This window comes from Phaseolus vulgaris, chromosome 8, assembly GCF_051622355.1.
Source record: "Phaseolus vulgaris cultivar YP4 chromosome 8, ASM5162235v1, whole genome shotgun sequence".
NCBI lineage: Eukaryota > Viridiplantae > Streptophyta > Magnoliopsida > Fabales > Fabaceae > Phaseolus > Phaseolus vulgaris.
The window spans coordinates 11,480,312-11,502,059 of NC_143505.1; the positions used below are offsets into that span (position 1 = coordinate 11,480,312).

Sequence of the window (21,748 nt, forward strand, 5' to 3'; positions counted from 1 at the left end):
GATTGCTTAGTGGATTTCCTCAGGGTTTCTGAGAAGACTGGATGTAGCTCTGGATTTGGAGTGAACTAGTATAAACATTTGTGTGCAATCTCTTTATCCCTAACTCTTTAAATTCAGTTTTGTTTGTTGTTTGCTGGTATAAACAACCGATTGTTTCTGTGAAACAACCGATTGTTTTTCTGGTACTACTGTTTTTTATTGCTGTTTTGGCAAACTGAATTTCTTATCAATTGTTTCTTGAGATAATTTCATTCTTGTTTTAAAAGTTTGCGAAAACCCTCTTTAAACAATTCACCCCCCCTCTAGTTTAAAGCCATCCTTCCTAACACTCTTTTCATTAAAAAGTCGAAATTTGCTAACATTTTGGTTCAAATTTATTTTGATGATATCATATTTGGTGTTACTAATGATTGTCTATGTGAAGAATTTGTGGCAACAATGAAGGGGGAGTTTGAAATGTCTATGATGGGAGAGTTATCCTTCTTCTTAGGGCTGCAGGTAAAGCAATCAAAGGATGGCATCTTCCTAAGCCAAACCAAGTGCTACAAGGAGATTCTCAAGAAGTTTGAGATGGAAAACTGCAAAGACGCATCCACGTCAATGTCCACAAGTTGTTATATGGATGCTGACTTGGCTAGAATAGTAGTACATCAAACTAAATTTAGAGGATTGATGGGTTATTTGCTCTATCTCACTGCTAGCAGGCAAGACATCATGTTTTTTGTTTGCCTATGTGCTAGATTTTAATCAAATTCAAAAGAATCACACTTCAAGGCTGCAAAATAAATTCTTAAATATCTTAAGGGCACAACTAGTGTTGGTTTATGGTATCCTTCTCACTCTCCTATACATTTGGTTCGTTATTCTGATTCTGATTTTGCAGGGTGTAAGCTGGACAAAAAATGCACAAGTGGGACTTTCCATCTTCTTGGTTCAAGTCTCATATCTTGGCATAGCAAGAAACAAGCTTGTGTGGCACTTTCAATTGCAGAAGTTGAATACATAGTTGCGGGTAACTGTTGTGCTCGGATTCTTTGGATCAAACAAAAACTAGAAGATTTTGGGTTGAAGGATAACAAGGTGCCTTTGCTTGTGATAACAAAAGTGTTATTAATCTCACCAAAAATCAGATTCAGCATTCAAGGACAAAGCACATTGAGATTTGCCACCATTTTATAAGGGACCATGTGAGTAATGGGGATTGTGAAATTCAGTTTATTGAAACTAAAAAACAGCTTGTAGATATATTCACAAAACCACTTCTTAAGGACAAGTTTTTCTTTTTAAGAAATGAATTGGGTATTCTTGATTCTCAAATTCTTTCTTAAATTCTATTTTTATCACTTGTCTAACTCTATTTGTGAAGAAAAATAGGGGGAGAATGATGTGGTTTTTAGTGTTGTATGGTTGTTGTTACATTGCTTTAAATATGGTTTATTATGCTATTGTTGAATGCTCTGGTCTTGCACCTCTTTCACATTGGTTTTCACACTGATTTTGTTGATTTTCTTGCTGGAAACCTATTGATGAAAACTGGTTCTTGGGTGCTGTTAAAACCAGGGTTATTATGTTACCTTATACATGCACAGTTTCTGTTTTGCTGGTGCTTTCAAATTCAAAAAGGACAACACAAGCAAATAAGGGATTTGTCTTCATCAAATAAGGAGAGATTGTTGAACATAGGCTTTTATGTCTCCAAATCCAAGTGGATTGCTTGAAGACTCTGCTGCTTGTTGTGATTGTGTGTCTTGTGTAGTTTGAATTTTTAGTCCACTCAAAGTTATGATCTAAGGTTGTTTGATTCAAGTTCTTTTGGAAAAAGAAATGTTTTCTAAAGAAAGTGGAAAATCAACCTGTTGAAATTTCGATTCAAGTGGTTGTTTTACAGTTAGAGTATTTTGAAAAGGATTTGATAAAATCTTGAAATTGGTTGACTTTGCATTCAAGCCAATTCAACTGATTGTTTCGTGTTTTCAATCGGTTGATATTTTGAAAATATTAACAAAATTCGGTTAAGTTGATTTGATCTGATTTAAAATTGTTTTGGCTCTTGCATTAAATGCTTTTAACAACTGTTTGGAGTATAAATAAGTGGTTATAATTCAAAACAGTTTTTCCAAGATTGCTTCAACCTTTGGATATTTTTCTACGAGTGGAATACGATTGCTTTGTATTCTTTTGACTTCAATCTGAGATTGTACCCAGGTGTACTCAATCATTTCTCTCTTGACTATTGTATTTCTATAAAGACTGGTGCTATGTAGATTCAGAGGTTGTTCTGAAATCTGTGGTGTTTTGCCAAAGGTGGTGTGTGTTCTTGAAGGGTTCAAGATCACCTCTTTGGTGTGCGTTGTGCAATCAAGGTGTTTGATTGCTTAGTGAATTCTCAGAGGTTTCTGAGGATTGGATATAGCTCTTGGTAAAGAGTGAACCAGTATAAACTCTCTATATTGATCTCTTTATCCCTACTCTCTTTTAAATCTGTTTTTGCTTTGTTTTTAACACTACTAATAAAAACAACTGATTGTTTTGCAAAAACAACCAGTTGACTTTCTGGAATCACATTAAAAACAATTTTCAAATTGGCTGAACTGATTTCTATTTCTTTGATTCCTCATTGATTTTCAATCTACCTGCAACATTTGCGAAAATATTTCATAAACAACTCACCCCCCTCTTGTTTAAGGTCTATATTTCTAACATAAAATAACCCCTACTGTATGAAATTATACCTTTTTACATATTTTATGCTTTTAATTTAAATAAGAACGATTTCTTCCCAAATTTATGTTAATTTCAGGATTCTAGGGAAGACTGGAGATAACTGAACAAAAGAAGAATATACAAAGTTAAAAATGGATAGTTGGAATGCACCAGCATCACCAAAGCTGCCCCAAACTTGCAAAAGGCCAAGACGCCACCAGTGGATCTCGCTCAAGCGAGCTCATTCTCGATTGAGCGAGATTGCTCCAGTAACGTTGGGTCTTTTTACATTTTACGCCCAATCGAGCCCATTAGTGCCCAATAGAGAAGTAAATTAAGCTCAAGCAAATTAGGTTAAATAGGAGGCTTGAGGCACAACCCTAGATGTGCAAAATTGAGAGGAAGACACCATATAGTGAATTGTAACCCAATTGGGAGAATAAGAGGTGTTAGAAACCCTAAAGGAGGCAGTCGTCAAGGAGAAACATCTGAAATCTTCTTTTCTCGCTCTCCTTGTTTGTAACATTCATCATGTGTGTCTAATTCTACCTTTGAGATTGAGAGTAATTTGTTCAAACTCTTATGTATTGAGGTGATATCTAAACCTAATATTTTGTTCTTGATTGATGATTGGTATTATCATTTTTTTAGTAATGCTTCTTCGCCTTGATAACGAAATTTAGATTTGACTAGAAGTTACTTCTAAGTTTCTGACCCAAATGATAATGCTTAACATATTTGAATGCTAGGAATAAATTTGAAATGTTAATTGCTATCAACGTCTGATCTTACTTGATAAGTTGTTTTTATAAATATGTTAGGAAGCACCTTTAATAATTTTATATGCGAGGAGTCAATATAAATGATTTTTATACGGCCATCAATATCAATCAAAGGACACAATATTTTCATGCTAATTATAATACAAAAGAGTGAGAAAGATGAACCTCAATCCCTATTTTTCCAATTGAAGCAACAAACTCTTTGACTTGTTTTATTATTAATCATTGTCATCATAACAAATCTCAATAAACTTTTATTATTTAGTTTTATATTTAGTGAATCTTTTACTTGATTATTCAATTGTTCCTTGTGCGTTCGATATCCATCCATAGGGACAAATTATTAGTTCTGACAACACGATGCACTTTCGTAGAAAAAGTCATCAAATATTTTTCCCAAAACTCACCCAAGGTTTTGGTGGTAACAAAATAAATATCAAATTTTGATTACTTAACGAGTTTGCATAATGCGAAATAGTTGAAGCTTCTCAAGCTTGAATAATCAGGCATGGTCTAGTTAGTCCTTCGATATATAAGAAAATCAAAGAGAAAAACAAATGCATATGCTTAAAAGTGCAAGATGATAACATGTCTGAACAAATTAGTGGAATATAATGAGTTTGAACTCATGGAACGAATAAAAAAATTGAAAGAAATCAAGAACGAATAAAAAAATTGAAAGAAGGTGAATGAAACTCATGGAAAACTTAAGAAAATGATTCGAAAATGTAAAAATAATTAATCATTTAAGCTCTTAGAATCTCTTTACTAAACATGAGATTAATCAAATGATTATTCAAAGGTGAATATTTGATTCTAATAGCAAACAAAGAAATAAAAAACATGAAAAAGATAGTAGATGAATAACATGCCACTTTCAAAAGAGAAATATAAGTGCAAGATGGAAAATCACCACTAGAGTTGGAAAACTCAAAATAACATTCTAGAAATTGGAAACTAACTTCTTGAACTCATAATGAATGTTGGGTTTAATAGTGCCAAAGTTCAAGAGGGGGGGTGAATTGACCTTTTAAAACGTCTTCGCAGAAACAGTGTTTAACCCAGTTTTACAGAAAATAAATCGATTTATGTGAAAATGAACAGATTTATTTCAGCACTGTTTTTCTGTTTGAAACGCTTTTAATTCAATAAGATTAATCACAAGATTATGCAGTGAGAATTTCCAGCAGCACACACACAAATATCAGATTTGAAAAAAACAGTGAATCACAGAAACTGCAAGCTTCAATTTCAAGCAATTGATTAAGGTTCAATTGATAGCATGCTAATTAATTGAGTTACCTTTGCACACAAGCTGTTCCAGTGGACTTTAACAGACTATGAATGTTCTTCTTGATATTAAGCAATTTTCCAGAAATTAAGAACACTTAATCACAGAACAGCAAGCTTCAACTTTTAGCAATTTGTTTAAGGTTCAATTAATGATATTGACAGTTTCTTGATCAGCCTATCACAGTCAATCTGTTCCACTGGTTTTAGCAGATTCTGTATATTCTTATCAGATTACAACAGCTTTTTCAGAAATCAAGAACAGTATGCACAGTGCCCAGAAAGAACAGATTTATTTTCAATTGAACAGATTTATTTCTTTACTGTTTTATCAATTATGCAGAAACGAAATTGCAGAGAGAGAGAGAGAATGAACACAAGCAATTATACTGGTTCACTCAACCTGAGCTACATCCAGTCTTCACCAACAACAGGTGGAAATCACTAAAACACAATACAATCAAGTACACTTCCCACTGTTCTTGAAACCTACAAGAACTTAGGTACTCTTGCTGAAAAAACCTATTTCAGCACTCACACACACATCCACTCTCCAAGAACACCTATCAAGAAGAGGATTCAACCAAACTTTTACAAGTAATAAGAAGTGAAACGACTACACCTGATTGAGGTAACAAAGATCAGCCTTAAACCAGTAGGCAAGATTGCTAGAACAGTAGCTGCACCTCACACCAAGCTTTTAGAACCAAACCAAGAACAAGCACTTTGTGATTTTCGAAATCTTTGAAGAACAAATGCTAATCCTTGAAAACACTTAACTCTCTGCTGTCAAAACTTGTTTTTTGCAAATGTATAAACTGTTTGAATCGTTGTTAAACTCAGAAAACAAGTTTGCATTTTATAGAAAGCCAGCTTATAACAGATTTTTGAAAAACAGTTAAAGCTGTTATAAAATGAACAGATTGAAAATAAAATGAACAGATTTATTTTCAAAAAGCAGTTAGAGAATCTATTAAGTGAGGAGACTTAGTCAACCATTTTGGTGCTGAGATAAAACTGAAAACGTTTAAGCTTGTCATGGCACCAGAGAGAAAAAGAATCTATTCATTTACAGATGAACAGATTTATTTTTCAAAACGAAAACAGAGAAAGTTTAACAATTTAAAACTCAGTCGTTTTGAAAAGAAGAAGACTTAGTCAAAATACCTGATGCACAAAATCTAATTTTTACAAGAATTTAGCCAAGGCATCAGTGAAGAAAATGAATCTGTTTATTTAGAAAAGAACAGATTTATTTTTATGCAGTAAAACGTGTTTTTGTGTAAAACATGTGAAAACAGTTTTAGAAAACTTATGCTTGTTCTTAACACATGGCCAGTGGTTATGAGGTGAGATACACAGCAAAAAGCTACTCTTAGACAACCTCTAAGCACTAACTAAGACATACTTAAAGCAAAGCACAAATACATGGAAAGAACATAAATGTCTTCATCAAACACTACATTCAAGTCTTCATCAAACATAATCTTGAAGGGGCAGCAACCATCTTCAACAATCTCCCCCTGTTTGATGGAGACAAATCCCCATAGCTAAACCTCATAGCTTTGTTGCTTTAAGCACTTGTACTGCACCAGATTTTAAACCAAAAAGGCACCTGCACTGCACCAGATTTTAAACCAGAAAAAAACAGCAGTACAGTATTGCATAGCATATGAATTGATTTAAAGGTGCAGAATTAACTCCCTATTACAGCTAGCATCACCTAGCATGGTGAGCTATTTTTCTCCCCCTTTGGATTCATCAAACAGCATATAAGCATAGGGAATAAAGGGATATAAAGCAGAAACCACAATCATAATAGTTCAGAAACAGAAAACCAAATTGTTCAGCATTACAGAAACTTGAAAACTGATAAAGAAAGCATTAAAAACAGAAAACTACTGATTCTTGTAGTAAAGCTCTGCAAGTTGTGCCTGAACCCCTTCAATCTGATCATCAAGGTGTTGGAACCTTGCATGAGTAGTCTCAAAGTGTGCCCTTTGTTCTGCAGACATGACATCAAGACGATACAGCACTTGCCTCTCAAACATAGACATTGGTTCTCCACGGTATTCTGGACTTTGATAGGCAACTATGGCATTTGCAGCAACTTCCTCATGTTCAGATTGGGCAGCAGGAGAGTCATCATCCATAGGAATAGCTTCATCCTCATCTTCATGTTCTGCTGGAGTGTCCTTCTCCTTGAGGACCACCCACTTGTTTTCAATCTTGTGGAAACCCATTTTGGTGAGAGTTGAAGTATCAATCTCACTTACAGCTTTGATAGGGTCATTTCTCTCATTTGTAACATCAATACCAAAGTAATCAATTAATTTGGAAACAAGAATAGCATAGGGAAATCTGTAATCAGCCAACCTTTTTGACTTGAGCATGTGTTCGTTGACAATGAACACCCAATTTACCTTAATCTGGTTCATGATGCAGTATAGGAGAATAAGATCCTCTTCATGTAGGACAGCATGGTTTGTCCCTCTTGGAATCAGTTGCCAAGCTATGATGTATGCAACTAGACGTGGAGTGAGGTTCAAATGCCCTGCATGGAATCTGTTTATGCTTTCTGTAGGATTCCTCATGCAACTTTTGTAATATTGCAGCTTGTTGAATTCTGAAATTCCACTGGTGTTCCCTTTCCCTACTTTCAGTCCAGCATATTTTATTCCAGCCACAGAATTCCACACCTCACTTGTGATCTTCATCTTTGTCCCTTTCACATAAGAGACAACATTCTTCCCATCCAATGTGAGGTTAGTATAAAACACCTTAACCAAGTCAGGATAGACATTACCCGTTAATTCCAGCATCTTTTTCAGTTTCTGGTGCTTCAACACAGCCCTTGTTTCTACCAATTTTTCAGATTTCAGCCAGTTGAAATCCAGCACCTTGGGTATGTTGATCTGCTTCCTGCTTGTTTCATGAATGTAGGCATTGATGCCTTCTTCATTTCCAGCGAACCATCCTTCTAGCACACCTTGAGAAGTGGTTTGCTTTCCCTTGCCTTTCTGTTTTTGTCTTGAAGACGAAGCCATGGTAACCTGAATTCTTTTCTTGATTTCAAATGGTGAGAATAGAAAGAGAATGGCCAATGTGGGTAGCAAGTATTCACACAGATTTATAGCAGAATAAATGGATTGATATGGCAGTTATGAGAAGATATGCATGAAGATTTTATGCTTCTGAATTTTGTGCAGAGTATCTTTGAAAATAGGCACCAAATCTTTAGGGTCACGATGCATACACTCAAATTCTTATTGAGCACCCAAACCATCAAATCGGTTACATAACCATGACCAAAACCGTCAAAGGTACAGAGGTTAATGCCCACTAAGTCAGTAAAGCAGTCAAAGATCAGAATTTCTCTTTCCTAGTCATTAATGCGTATCAGTGCAGAAAATAAACACATTTAATTGCGAATAAACAGATTTAATATTTCACTGCTAGGTACAATTTACATTTAAAATACCCAATTCATTAAGCAGAAAATTAAACCTATCTTTGGCTAATGGTTTTGTGAACAAATCAGCAAGTTGTAAATCAGTACAAATGAACTTAATATCACATGTTCCATTAGATATGTGTTCCCTTAGAAAATGATGCCTAATTTCAATATGTTTGGTTCTTGAATGCATGACAGGATTTTTAGTTAAATTGATTGCACTTGTATTATCACACAGCAGAGGTATATGGTTAAGTGAGATACCAAAATCATTCAATTGTTGTCTTAGCCATATAGTTTGAGCACAGCAACTCCCTGCTGCAATGTATTCTGCTTCAGCAGTGGAAAGAGCTACACAAGCCTGCTTTTTGCATTGCCATGAGATCAAGCTTGATCCTAGCAAATGACAGGTTCCACTTGTGCTCTTCCTATCAATTTTGCAACCTGCAAAATCTGAATCAGAATATCCAGTTAAGCTTAATGAAATGTTACCTGGATACCACAAGCCAACTTCTTTAGTTCCTTGCAAATACTTCAAAATCCTTTTGACAGCATTGTAGTGTGATTCTTTAGGAGCAGATTGAAACCTTGCACACATGCACACTGCAAACATTATATCTGGCCTACTAGCAGTAAGATACAGCAGTGATCCTATGAGTCCTCTGTATTTGGTTTCATCAACAGAAATTCCAGCTTCATCATGATCCAAATGACAGCTTGTTGAGAAGGGTGTGCTGATTGGTTTACACTTGTCCATTTCAAATTTCTTCAGCAAATCCTTGCAATACTTAGCTTGACTTAGGAAAATGCCATCCTTGAGTTGTTTGACCTGCAAGCCTAGAAAATAGTTCAACTCACCCATCATTGACATTTCAAACTCACTCTTCATGACTTTCACGAAGGCTTCACACAATTCTCCATTGTTTGATCCAAAAATGATGTCATCCACATATACTTGGACTAGAATTGAGTCATCTCCTTTCTTCTTAATGAACAAGGTCTTATCTGATGTGCCTCTGTCATAGCCTTGTGAGGTGAGAAAATCACTTAGCCTCTCATACCATTGCCTAGGAGCTTGCTTGAGTCCATAGAGAGCCTTTTGGAGTTTGAACACATATTCTGGATGTTGATGGTCTTCAAAACCTGGTGGTTGTGAGACAAATACCTCTTCATTTATATACCCATTTAGAAAGGCACTCTTCACGTCCATTTGAAATAGCTTGAACCCTTTGATGCAAGAGAAGGCAAGCAGCAGTCTAACAGCTTCTAGCCGAGCCACTGGTGCATATGTCTCATCATAGTCTATTCCTTCTTCTTGATTGTACCCTTTAGCTACAAGCCTAGCCTTGTTTCTGGTGATCACTCCATGCTCATCCATTTTGTTTCTAAATACCCATTTTGTTCCAATAACATTCATCTCAGGTATTCTAGGAACAAGAGTCCAGACCTCATTAAGAGCAAACTGATTTAGTTCCTCTTGCATAGCTAAAATCCAGTTGCTGTCCTTGAGAGCTTCATTCAAGTTCTTGGGTTCAACTTGAGATACAAAAGCCATTGCTTCACAGAAATTGTTCAAGGATTTTCTAGTTGATACTCCTTTCTCAATGTTTCCAATGACATTATCAAGTGTTAAATCTCTTGGGGTTTTCCACTCTTTTGGCAAACTTGCAGCTGCAGTAGATTCTTGTATAGCATGTGTATCAGCAGTATCAAAATGAATCGATTCATTTTGATTTAAAACAGATTTAAATTCATTACTGTCAGGTTCATCAGCAGCAGTTTTAGATACACTATGATCAGTTTCATCAAAAACAACATGCATTGACTCTTCTACTATGAGCAACCTTTTATTGAAGACTCTATATGCATGACCATTCAAAGCATAACCAATGTGCACACCTTCATCAGATTTAGCATCAAACTTACCAAGATTTTCTTTGCCATTATTCAATACAAAACATTTACACCCAAATACTCTAAGGTGACTTACACTAGGTTTTCTGCCCTTATACAATTCATATGGGGTTTTCTTAAGAATTGGTCTTATTAAGGTCCTATTTAAGACATAACCTGCAGTATAGACAGCATCAGCCCAAAAATACTTAGGAAGCTTAGATTCATTTAACATAGTTCTAGCAAATTCCTCTAGTGATCTATTTTTCCTTTCAACTACACCATTTTGTTGGGGTGTTCTAGGGGCTGAAAAGGTATGAGCTATCCCATACTTCTCACAGAACCTCTCAAACTTAGCATTTTGAAACTCTCCCCCATGATCACTTCGAATTGATTTAATGCAGCAACCATTTTCATTTTGCAGAATTTTTGCTAATCTCTTAAAAGCAGAATAAGCATCATGTTTATGTGCAAGAAATAGAGTCCATGTAAATCTAGAGTAATCATCCACAACAACTAAAGCATACAAATTTCCAGCCAAGCTAGCAACTCTAGATGGACCAAATAAGTCCATATGTAACACATCCAATGGATTTTTTGTAGAGACAATATCCTTTAACTTGAAAGAGGATTTGATTTGTTTACCTTTCACACAAGCATCACAAAGCCTGTTATCCTGAAATTTAATGTTAGGTAAACCAGAAACTAAATCTTTAGATTTCAATTTATTCAAGTGATTTGTGTGTATGTGAGCTAACCTCCTGTGCCACAACCAAGACTCATCACTTCTGGACAGCAAGCACTCATTTGAAGAGTTAGTTTCCATGATATTCAACAAGTAAATGTTATTCACTCTCTTACCAGTAAACATTGCCTTACTAGATGAATTACTTGAGATTGTGCAGCCACTTGACTCAAAATTCACTTTGTATCCTTTGTCACAAAGCTGACTTATGCTGAGAAGACTATGCTTGAGTCCTTCTACATATAGCACATTCTCAATGGTTGTTGAATTCCCTGTTCCAACAGTTCCTCTGCCCAAAATTCTCCCTCGGTTATTGTCACCATAGGTCACATGTCCTTCTGCTTTGAGCTTTAAGCTGGTGAACTTTGTAAGATCTCCAGTCATATGCTTGGAACAGCCACTGTCCAAGTACCATTGGTTTTTCTTGCTTCCAATCTGCAAAACAGAATAAAAATATACAAATGGTACCCTTTTCAGTATAGGGTCCAGCACAGATTAACACCTTCTCTTTGGTAGCCATTTAGCTAAGTTCTTAGGCACAAGATGTTTTCTAGCAATGCAAGACCTAGATGTATGACCAAATTTCATGCAGTAAAAACAGGTTACATGAGATGCCTTTTTGCCACTGTTAAAAGCTGAAAAAACTGATTTTGCTGGAACAAAAAAACTTGAAAGCTTTTTGACATTGGTTGTATTTCCAGGGGTATAACCAAGTCCATTCTTATTGAAAACAGCATTCTGTGATCCAAGGAGAGACTCAAGGTTTTTTCTTCCCTTGGTGAAATTGGAAAGGGTTTTCAGCAAATATTCCACTTGTTTTTCCAATCTTTTGCAGTTTTCACAGTTTTTAATAGAGGCATGCAAGCAAGTCAGTTCAAGGCTTACCAAATCTGTTTTGGCCTTATGCAATTCTTCTTCAAGTGTTTTTACTTTAGGTGCAAGCACATTATTCACCTTTTGCAGCTTATTGCATATTACAGCTAGCCTATTGGCTTCCTCATGTGTTTCCTTGAAGGCAGCAAGCAAATCATCATAGTTATCAGAATCAGCAGAGAAATTACTTACTGATTCAGAGCTTGACTCCTCATCCTTCATCATAAAACACAGATTGTTCTCCTCATCTTCTGTTGAAGAACTGCTGGTTGAGGAAACTTCATTTTCCTCCCATGAGATGTAGGCTCTTCTTCCTTTGTTCCTTTCAAATTTCTTGCTGGCAGATTTGTCCCTTGTTTGATTGTCTGGACAATCTGTTTTGATATGTCCTGTTTTGCCACATCCAAAGCAAGTATATTTAGAGGAATTTAAATCATTAGGTTTAGGATACCTTCTTTTCTGCTGGTTCCTATTTTTGCTTTTCTTCCTCAGAAATTTGCTGAACCTTTTTGTAAGAAGATTGATTGTATCATCATCTTCAGCATCTTCCTTTTCTTCCTTGATCTCATCCAATTCAATTGCCTTCAGTGCCAAGCCTTTGGGTTTTCTCTCTGTTGTTTCCTGTTCTTTAAGTCTTTTAAGCTCTAACTCATGCTCCATCAGCTTTCCAAACAGTGCAGTAGTTCCCAATTTTGACAGATCACGACTTTCAGAGATAGCTGTCACCTTTGGTTGCCAGCTTCTGTCGAGGCACTTCAATATCTTTATGTTGAGCTCCTCTTTATCAAATTCTTTTCCCAAGCCAGTGAGGTGATTCACAATGTGGGTGAATCTTTTTTGCACATCAGCAATGTTCTCTCCTGGTTGCATTCTGAATAGCTCATACTCTTGGATGAGTGCATGTTTCCTTGACCTTTTTACATCCTCAGTCCCTTCATGAGTCACTTCTAAGACTTCCCACATCTCCTTTGCTGACTTACATTGAGATATTCTGAAGAACTCGTCCATTGTCAATGCAGAAGTTATGATATTCTTGGCCACCAGATCATGTTGAGCTTTTCTCCTTTCAGTATCACTCCACTCTGACCTTGGCTTTTCAACTTGTTCATCTTTGACAATCTGCATTGGCACATAAGGTCCATTGACCACAGCTTCCCAAATTAATGCATCAATGGATTCCATAAAAATTCTCATTCTGACTTTCCAAAATGCATAATTCAATCCATTAAACATAGGTGGTCTATTTACAGCAGAACCCTCAGCAAAAAGCACATTAAACTCAGACATTTTTACAAACAAACTTGATTAAACTACAAGTCCCAGCTCTTGATACCAATTGTTGGGTTTAATAGTGCCAAAGTTCAAGAGGGGGGGTGAATTGACCTTTTAAAACGTCTTCGCAGAAACAGTGTTTAACCCAGTTTTCAGAAAATAAATCGATTTATGTGAAAATGAACAGATTTATTTCAGCACTGTTTTTCTGTTTGAAACGCTTTTAATTCAGCAAGATTAATCACAAGATTATGCAGTGAGAATTTCCAGCAGCACACCCACAAATATCAGATTTGAAAAAAACAGTGAATCACAGAAACTGCAAGCTTCAATTTCAAGCAATTGATTAAGGTTCAATTGATAGCATGCTAATTAATTGAGTTACCTTTGCACACAAGCTGTTCCAGTGGACTTTAACAGACTATGAATGTTCTTCTTGATATTAAGCAATTTTCCAGAAATTAAGAACACTTAATCACAGAACAGCAAGCTTCAACTTTTAGCAATTTGTTTAAGGTTCAATTAATGATATTGACAGTTTCTTGATCAGCCTATCACAGTCAATCTGTTCCACTGGTTTTAGCAGATTCTGTATGTTCTTATCAGATTACAACAGCTTTTTCAGAAATCAAGAACAGTATGCACAGTGCCCAGAAAGAACAGATTTATTTTCAATTGAACAGATTTATTTCTTTGTTGTTTTATCAATTATGCAGAAACGAAATTGCAGAGAGAGAGAGAGAATGAACACAAGCAATTATACTGGTTCACTCAACCTGAGCTACATCCAGTCTTCACCAACAACAGGTGGAAATCACTAAAACACAGTACAATCAAGTACACTTCCCACTGTTCTTGAAACCTACAAGAACTTAGGTACTCTTGCTGAAAAAACCTATTTCAGCACTCACACACACATCCACTCTCCAAGAACACCTATCAAGAAGAGGATTCAACCAAACTTTTACAAGTAATAAGAAGTGAAACGACTACACCTGATTGAGGTAACAAAGATCAGCCTTAAACCAGTAGGCAAGATTGCTAGAACAGTAGCTGCACCTCACACCAAGCTTTTGGAACCAAACCAAGAACAAGCACTTTGTGATTTTCGAAATCTTTGAAGAACAAATGCTAATCCTTGAAAACACTTAACTCTCTGCTGTCAAAACTTGTTTTTTGCAAATGTATAAACTGTTTGAATCGTTGTTAAACTCAGAAAACAAGTTTGCATTTTATAGAAAGCCAGCTTATAACAGATTTTTGAAAAACAGTTAAAGTTGTTATAAAATGAACAGATTGAAAATAAAATGAACAGATTTATTTTCAAAAAGCAGTTAGAGAATCTGTTAAGTGAGGAGACTTAGTCAACCATTCTGGTGCTGAGATAAAACTGAAAACGTTTAAGCTTGTCATGGCACCAGAGAGAAAAAGAATCTATTCATTTACAGATGAACAGATTTATTTTTCAAAACGAAAACAGAGAAAGTTTAACAATTTAAAACTCAGTCGTTTTGAAAAGAAGAAGACTTAGTCAAAATACCTGATGCACAAAATCTAATTTTTACAAGACTTTAGCCAAGGCATCAGTGAAGAAAATGAATCTGTTTATTTAGAAAAGAACAGATTTATTTTTATGCAGTAAAACGTGTTTTTGTGTAAAACATGTGAAAACAGTTTTAGAAAACTTATGCTTGTTCTTAACACATGGCCAGTGGTTATGAGGTGAGATACACAGCAAAAAGCTACTCTTAGACAACCTCTAAGCACTAACTAAGACATACTTAAAGCAAAGCACAAATACATGGAAAGAACATAAATGTCTTCATCAAACACTACATTCAAGTCTTCATCAAACATAATCTTGAAGGGGCAGCAACCATCTTCAACAATGAAAAGTAATAAAATGACTCTGTGACATGCTGAGTAGAGTTAGGATAAAGGGGACTCAACCTACTTGGATTGGAGAAAACACATGGGGTGAAATTTTGAACTATTGGGATACCCAAAATTTCAAAGAAAAATAATTCAAAAACAATATCAATTGGTCTTTAGCTCGGAGTGGAGCATTGTACTCAACTGGCTGCAAATCACTCTTGGGCATTGCATTGTGCTTAGTAAGTATGTGACTTATGTACAATTTGTTACATGTAATTCAATTTAGTTAATCTATTTATATTGGTTGTAATTGTACAACTTTTATTAGAAACATAAATATAGTTGACCTGTTGAACCAAATTATTTCTTGTCACTCACAATAAGAGAAAAGGTGGTTAGGCATATGGTTGTGTTTGTGAGACCTATGTAAGTTATTGATTTAACTTTTTTTTATTTTTTTATTTTTTTAATATAAATTCCTAACAATTGCAACTCCTGATAATAAACTGGGAAACCTACCATGAGTGGTTAAAGGTCATCCAATCAAATAGTTCTAAAGGATCAACTTCTGATGTCCAACAGATAAATGCACCAAAAAAGTTTAATGTTGAAAAGATGTTGTTGAAGGCAAGAGTAGAGGTAGATGGTATGACACTATAGACTTTGCTGCTAACATTAGTCATGAAGTGTCATCCTTCACTCAAACCTCATTATTAGCTTGTACAACTAATCACAATGAACAATAAGTTGAGAATAAACAACTTCATCAACAAGTCTAAAAAAGCAATTGAAAAAGTTGTTGTAGAAAATTAAAGAATTAACTTAGCACATCAAAGGACTACACAAAATTTAATGCAACAACTAGCTATGATGATGGAACAACAAATTGGTGACACTTAAATAGGTACGAGTCAAGTCCACCTCATTATGTTGAAGAATTTGATTATCAACTCCTTACTTGAAGTTCAACTGCATGTACTAAGTATTGTGTTTATTATAATCGTTTTCATTGTTTTTCACAAGTACCTCCAATTAACCATTCAATTTGATGACTAAGTAAAATGAGACACTTTTTTTCACTTACATCGCATAATATTAATCTTTAGTTTTCATACATTCTATATTCCTACTTTGAGTTATTTTTTCTAGAAAATCGTACTTTCTGAATTGTTCATGGCATGTTCGTGGTACATTCTACTAAACTATTGCTTGATTACCACCTCTATTAAATATATTTTTAGAATTGAAATTATAAACCATACAACCACCTTTATTATTCAAATTAGATTTTGAATTCAAATTTAAACTCATAATGGTTATACAACATTTCTCATAATACAACTAGAATTTCCTTTCAAAATCAAATTTACAACCTCTGTATTGAAATGAGATTTTTATTTGGAATCCAATTGATTGGTTGATGTTATAATTGAATTTGAGTTTTGATATGAAACTGGGTTATGAATGCAACTATTACATTGATATTGGATTTGAATTTGAAATTACAATTGAAACCAACTTTGAATTTGTATTTGGAATTCAACTTAGAAATCAATTTGAATTTCGACTTGCACTTTGAGTTATTTGTATCAATCAAATATGAGTTACTAATACAAATCTTATCTTTATAATCTTATCTTTATAAGTACACATTTTAGGGTTTAGAATTCAAATTTGATTTGTATTAATAGTCATTCAATTGAATTTAGATTTCTAATATGTTGCATAATAATTTCATTTAGAATTCAAATTCATATGTATATTTATATTCATATTTGTAGGCAGGTTTCAAATTCAAAAATAGATGCAAATTGTTTCTGAATAGACCATCAAATTTTTTTTATACATCATTCGTAACATCGGCTAGACCAATTCAATAACCAACATTTTTTTAAAGCATTAGCTAGAGCGACACAAGTCTATTAATTAAATAACACTTTTTTATTAAAGCGTATGCTTTTACGACGCCAAAGTTATATTTTTTTTATATTTCGTTCGTTTAATGTCGACCAAGTCAACACTAAATCAAATAATTATTTAATTTTTGTTACCCTTAGCGTGAGTTTCATCAGTGTCGACGCAAAAGCCCATAGCTATTGGAGAGTGGGTTTTTTATTCAACACTAATCACAATTTAGCGTCAACTTTTTCTTCTTTGTTCAAGACTTTAATAATGTTCAGTTTCTCATAAACTATTTGAAGGATCGAACCTCCAAGATAAAAAGCTTTAATGTTGGTAGTTTAAAGCTTGAAGAAGGATTATTAACCTTTATTATTATGTGAGAACTCATATCTAAGAGGAGCAATCGTGCTCTACTTAATTAAGGGATCTTATGTTGATATTTATCATTTAGACCAAGTAAAAAACTAATTGTATTGTCCTTATGGATCATATGTTAAAATTCAAATGACTTCCAGATTACAAATTTTCGTGTGCTATTTCTGTTTCCAAAATTATTGGAATACTTCAAAGTCAATATTGAGAGAGCATTCTAGCATCATCAGAAAAACAAATGAAATAACGGTGATAATGCAGAAGATGGGTTTTGAGAAAATTAATAGGTCTCGATTAATCAATGATAATGATCATTATGAAAACAATTGATCAAGGTGTTGCTTAAGATCTTGAAGCTACTATAACTAAAGTTAGACTAAGTGAATCTTAAATAAATAATCCAAAGGTTATTGATATCATTTAGTATATTCCTCCGGTCAACAGGTCCACCTCTTTCTCAATTTGAACTATAAGCTTTTAAGGAGGCACATTCTTACTATTAATCAGAGAGCTGATAATGAGTTATATAGTTTGATTTTAAGATTTAGACAACTCATATTAGGAATCACTATGAACTGCATCATCCTAATTAGGTTAATATCCCAAAGTTCAACAATCATGTGTTTTCACATGAACAAATATTTAAAAAAAAAAGAATAAAAAGAACAAAAATATGGAAGGACCAAACCAAACTCATGTGCAGAAACATACAAAAGAAAACTCCTTTAAGACAAAGATAATAACTTTAAATAGTCATGAAGAATTATCTTATCACAACTAAATCTAGAAAAATTCAGGAGTCTTTATTCAACCTCCTTTCAGGCTCAATGAAGTTATTTATCCAACAAAAATGACTCATCCATGAATGACGTCTATCGATTTATAAATGACTCGAACAGAATGTTAGAAGTTATTAAGATAAGGATTATAATATTCTCACTAATCATTTAAGGGAAGAATATCTATTTTGAACCCTATTAAAATTATTCTCATTTATTTTAACGATGGAAGAATTTAAAATGATTTTGACTTTTTGAATAAAAAGGAGAATCCCATATCAAAAATTTCACTCATTAACTTTCATCATTATCATCATTCACCAAACCCAAAAAGACATCAAAGACACAAGATATAATCTCCTAACCTAGTTTCCACCATTTATCTTGCCCTATATATAACACATTGCATGAATACAATTACATTATTGCTTGTGTGGTTGGAAAATTAGAAACAAAACACAACCAATTGGTTGGAGCATAGATTAAAAGAGGCTTCTTTAGCATACCAGTTGATTTGGGCAAAGATTAGCCATTTGCATTTGTAATTTATTAATTTATTTTCAACTTTTATTGGTGATATTTGGGTTCTGTTTCCAATGCATATAATGTTCTTATGGCTGTATGTCGAGATTATATTATGATTTGATTATTTTTTGCGTTCCTACAATGATCTTACCTTCTACCAATCATATCACTAATCCAACACTGTGCCAAAACATTCTGCATCACATATTGTGATCTCCAATTACAATTCAAAATTGGTAATGCAAAAAGAAAAAAGGCAGTGAAACCATGTGAGCTTCAATTAATATTCTAACAAAAACCCTTGTTTCCAATTATAATTCAAATAAAACGGTATATAACTGGCACTTAGCTAAAAAGAATCTTTTCAATTTCCCAAATCATAAAGCTTTGTTTTGTTACGTGAGATTATTTGTTAAATATATAACCTTGCAGTCTCTTTCATTTCATTGCTAACAAGAAACCTATAATATAAAAAATCATTAAATAAAAATTAATTTTAAAAATAAAAAATAATTAATTATTACATTAATTAAATTATATATTATTTTAAAAATTAAAAAAATTATTGATATCTAAATTAATTTTTATTATTGATAAAAAAAATTGATATCTAATTATCTATTAAAGTTTTATCTACCCATTATTTAGATTCTAAAATATATAGCTTAAATCCTGGCAGCTAATTATATAATAGTTTAAAAATTATTCAATATAATAATTAATTATTTTTTAAAAAAAAATTAATTTTTTTCAATGATGTATTTGTTTTCTTTTAGTCTTTAATAATATGTTTAGTAGTATAGTTAAACAATCAAATTATAAACAAAATTTTATTCCTAATGGCTCCTCTGCTTCTTCATTTGCTTCTGTAGTATAATCTGTTTAACTAAAATTTTAAATGATATAAAATGTGAAAAACATATATCATGGATATAAAATTAACTAATATAAATGTGAAACAACATGGTGTACATTTTTATGAATTTTTTTTATAAAAGATATAAATCGTTATACAAAGTTTTATATATATATATATATATATATATATATATATATATATATTTTGGGTTATGACTTACTTTTCCGTTTACTTGCCACAATCAATTACAATCAATTGGAGGTTAATTGCCACAATTAATTGTCATCAAATGGAGGTTTTTTACTACAATTAATTGTCATTAAAGGGAGGTTAATTACCATTAATTGTATTTATTATTGTTGTCTCCTAGAACCACTATATATAGTGACTTCCTTCAAGCAACACAACACACAACAAACAGCAACATACACTTGCTTCCTCTCTCTTCTCCTATACTCTCTATTTCTTCTCTTGGGTGTAACTGTTTAACCCATATAGAGAGAATTTGTTTTGGGGCTACTTATCTATTAGCCTGAGAGGAATTCATTGTACTCCCAGTACTTTTATAGTGGAAGTTTTGGCTCTCTCGCCGGTGGTTTTTTACCTCTATTTAAGGGGTTTTCCACCTAAAAATTCTGGTATCATTCTCACTTTACTTGTTACTTTAATTTCTCATAATCTTTGGTTGAAATTATCACGCTTCTGTTGTTCAACCAGGATCTTCGATAATTCAACCAGGATTTGTTGTTCAATAATGTCAAAATTGGATATTGAGAAATTTGATGGTAAAATCAGCTTTGTTATCTGGCGAGTCCAAATGCTAGTTGTTCTCACCCAGAATGGTTTAAAGAAAGTTTTGACAGGTAAAATGATGAGACCAACCACTATGACGGAGGAGCAGTGGGATGAGATGGATGAAAAGGCATTGTCTGCAATCCAGTTATGCTTGTCCCGTGAGGTGTTGCGTGAGGTCATCAACGAGAAAACTACAGCAGGCATATGGAGTAAATTGGAGTCTCTATACATGACCAAAAGTCTTGCAAACAAACTCCGGTTAAAGGAACGACTCTTTACACTCCGAATGTCTGAAGGTACTCCCATCCAATCTCACCTTGATGAATTTAATTCCATCATAATTGATTTGGAAAATTTGGATGTTAAAATTGATGATGAGGATAAAGTCGTTCTACTTATTGTTTCTCTACCACCCTCGCATCGACAATTCAAAGAAATTATGTTATACGGTAATTATCTTACCTTAAGCTTTGATGATGTCAAGACTAATTTACTAGCCAAAGAAAAATTTGATACTCAAATTCATTCTGAAAGTTCTGGTGAAGGATTAGTAGTTAGAGGGAGAAACCAAGAGAAAGGTAGGAACAATAAGTATAAATCTAGGTCAAAATCTAGAGGCAAGAACTCCAAATATTGTCGTTATTGCAAGAAAAAGGGACACGGGATCTCTGAATGCTATAAATTGAAAAATAAGCAAGATAGAGAAGATAAGGGAAATGGTAAACAACCAAAAAAATTTGTCGAAGCTAGTATTGTTGAAACTGAATCTGATGGGGATTGTTTTGTAGCTTCCAACACTGAACAAAGGTCTAAAAATGAATGAATTTTTTATTCTGGTTGTACTTTTCACATGTCTCACAATAGAGATTGGTTTACCACATATGAACCAGTTTATAATGGTCTTGTTTTGATGGGAAACGATGCTCAATGCAAAGTTGTTGGTGAAGGAACAATAAAAATCAAGACACATGATGGAATTGTTAGAACTTTAACAGGTGTCAGATATGTCCCTGAGTTGAAACGAAATCTCATTTCCTTAGGCACCATTGAATCTCATGGGTGTAGATACTCAGCTGAAGGTGGAGTTCTAAAAGTGTCTAAAGGAGCTCTTGTGTTACTAAAGGCAATTCGATGTGATAGTTTGTATGCGCTGCAGGGTTCAACAGTTACAGGTTCTGCAGCTGTTGCCTCACCCAAAAAAGATAACACCAAGCTGTGGCATATGAGATTAGGCCACATGAGTGAGAAGGGAATTCTAATCCTCAAGAAGAAGGGTCACCTTGGTAACCACTGTACTGGAAAGGTTGATTTTTGTGAACATTGCATTTTTGGTAAGCAGAAAAAGGTTAGTTTTTCTAAAGCCATACATAGAACCAAAGGTACTTTGGATTATATTCATTCGGATCTTTGGGGTCCGTCAAAAGTTCCCTCCAAAGGTAAATGTCGTTATATGATGAAAATTATTGATGACTTCTCACGAAAACTGTGGGTGTATTTCCTTAAACATAAGAATGAAACATTTTCCACTTTTAAAGAGTGGAAATTATTGATTGAGAATCAGACTGGCAAGAAGATAAAGAGGCTAAGGACAGACAATGGCCTTGAGTTCTGTTCGAATGAATTCAATGA

The 21,748-nt window shown here is 33.9% G+C and overlaps 1 protein-coding gene across 1 annotated transcript; it reads right to left on the reverse strand.

Moving 5' to 3' along the window:
• Nucleotides 1–11,362: 11,362 nt before the first annotated feature.
• Nucleotides 11,363–13,027, reverse strand: LOC150025421 (uncharacterized). The gene has a single exon (XM_090294018.1). The coding sequence runs from the start codon at nt 13,025–13,027 to the stop codon at nt 11,363–11,365; it is 1,665 nt and encodes a 554-aa protein (XP_090150144.1).
• Nucleotides 13,028–21,748: the final 8,721 nt, after the last annotated feature.

Coding starts and splice junctions, on each gene's coding strand:
- LOC150025421 (XM_090294018.1), bottom strand. CDS start 13,027: ATGTCTGAGTTTAATGTGCTTTTTGCTGAGGGTTCTGCTGTAAATAGA.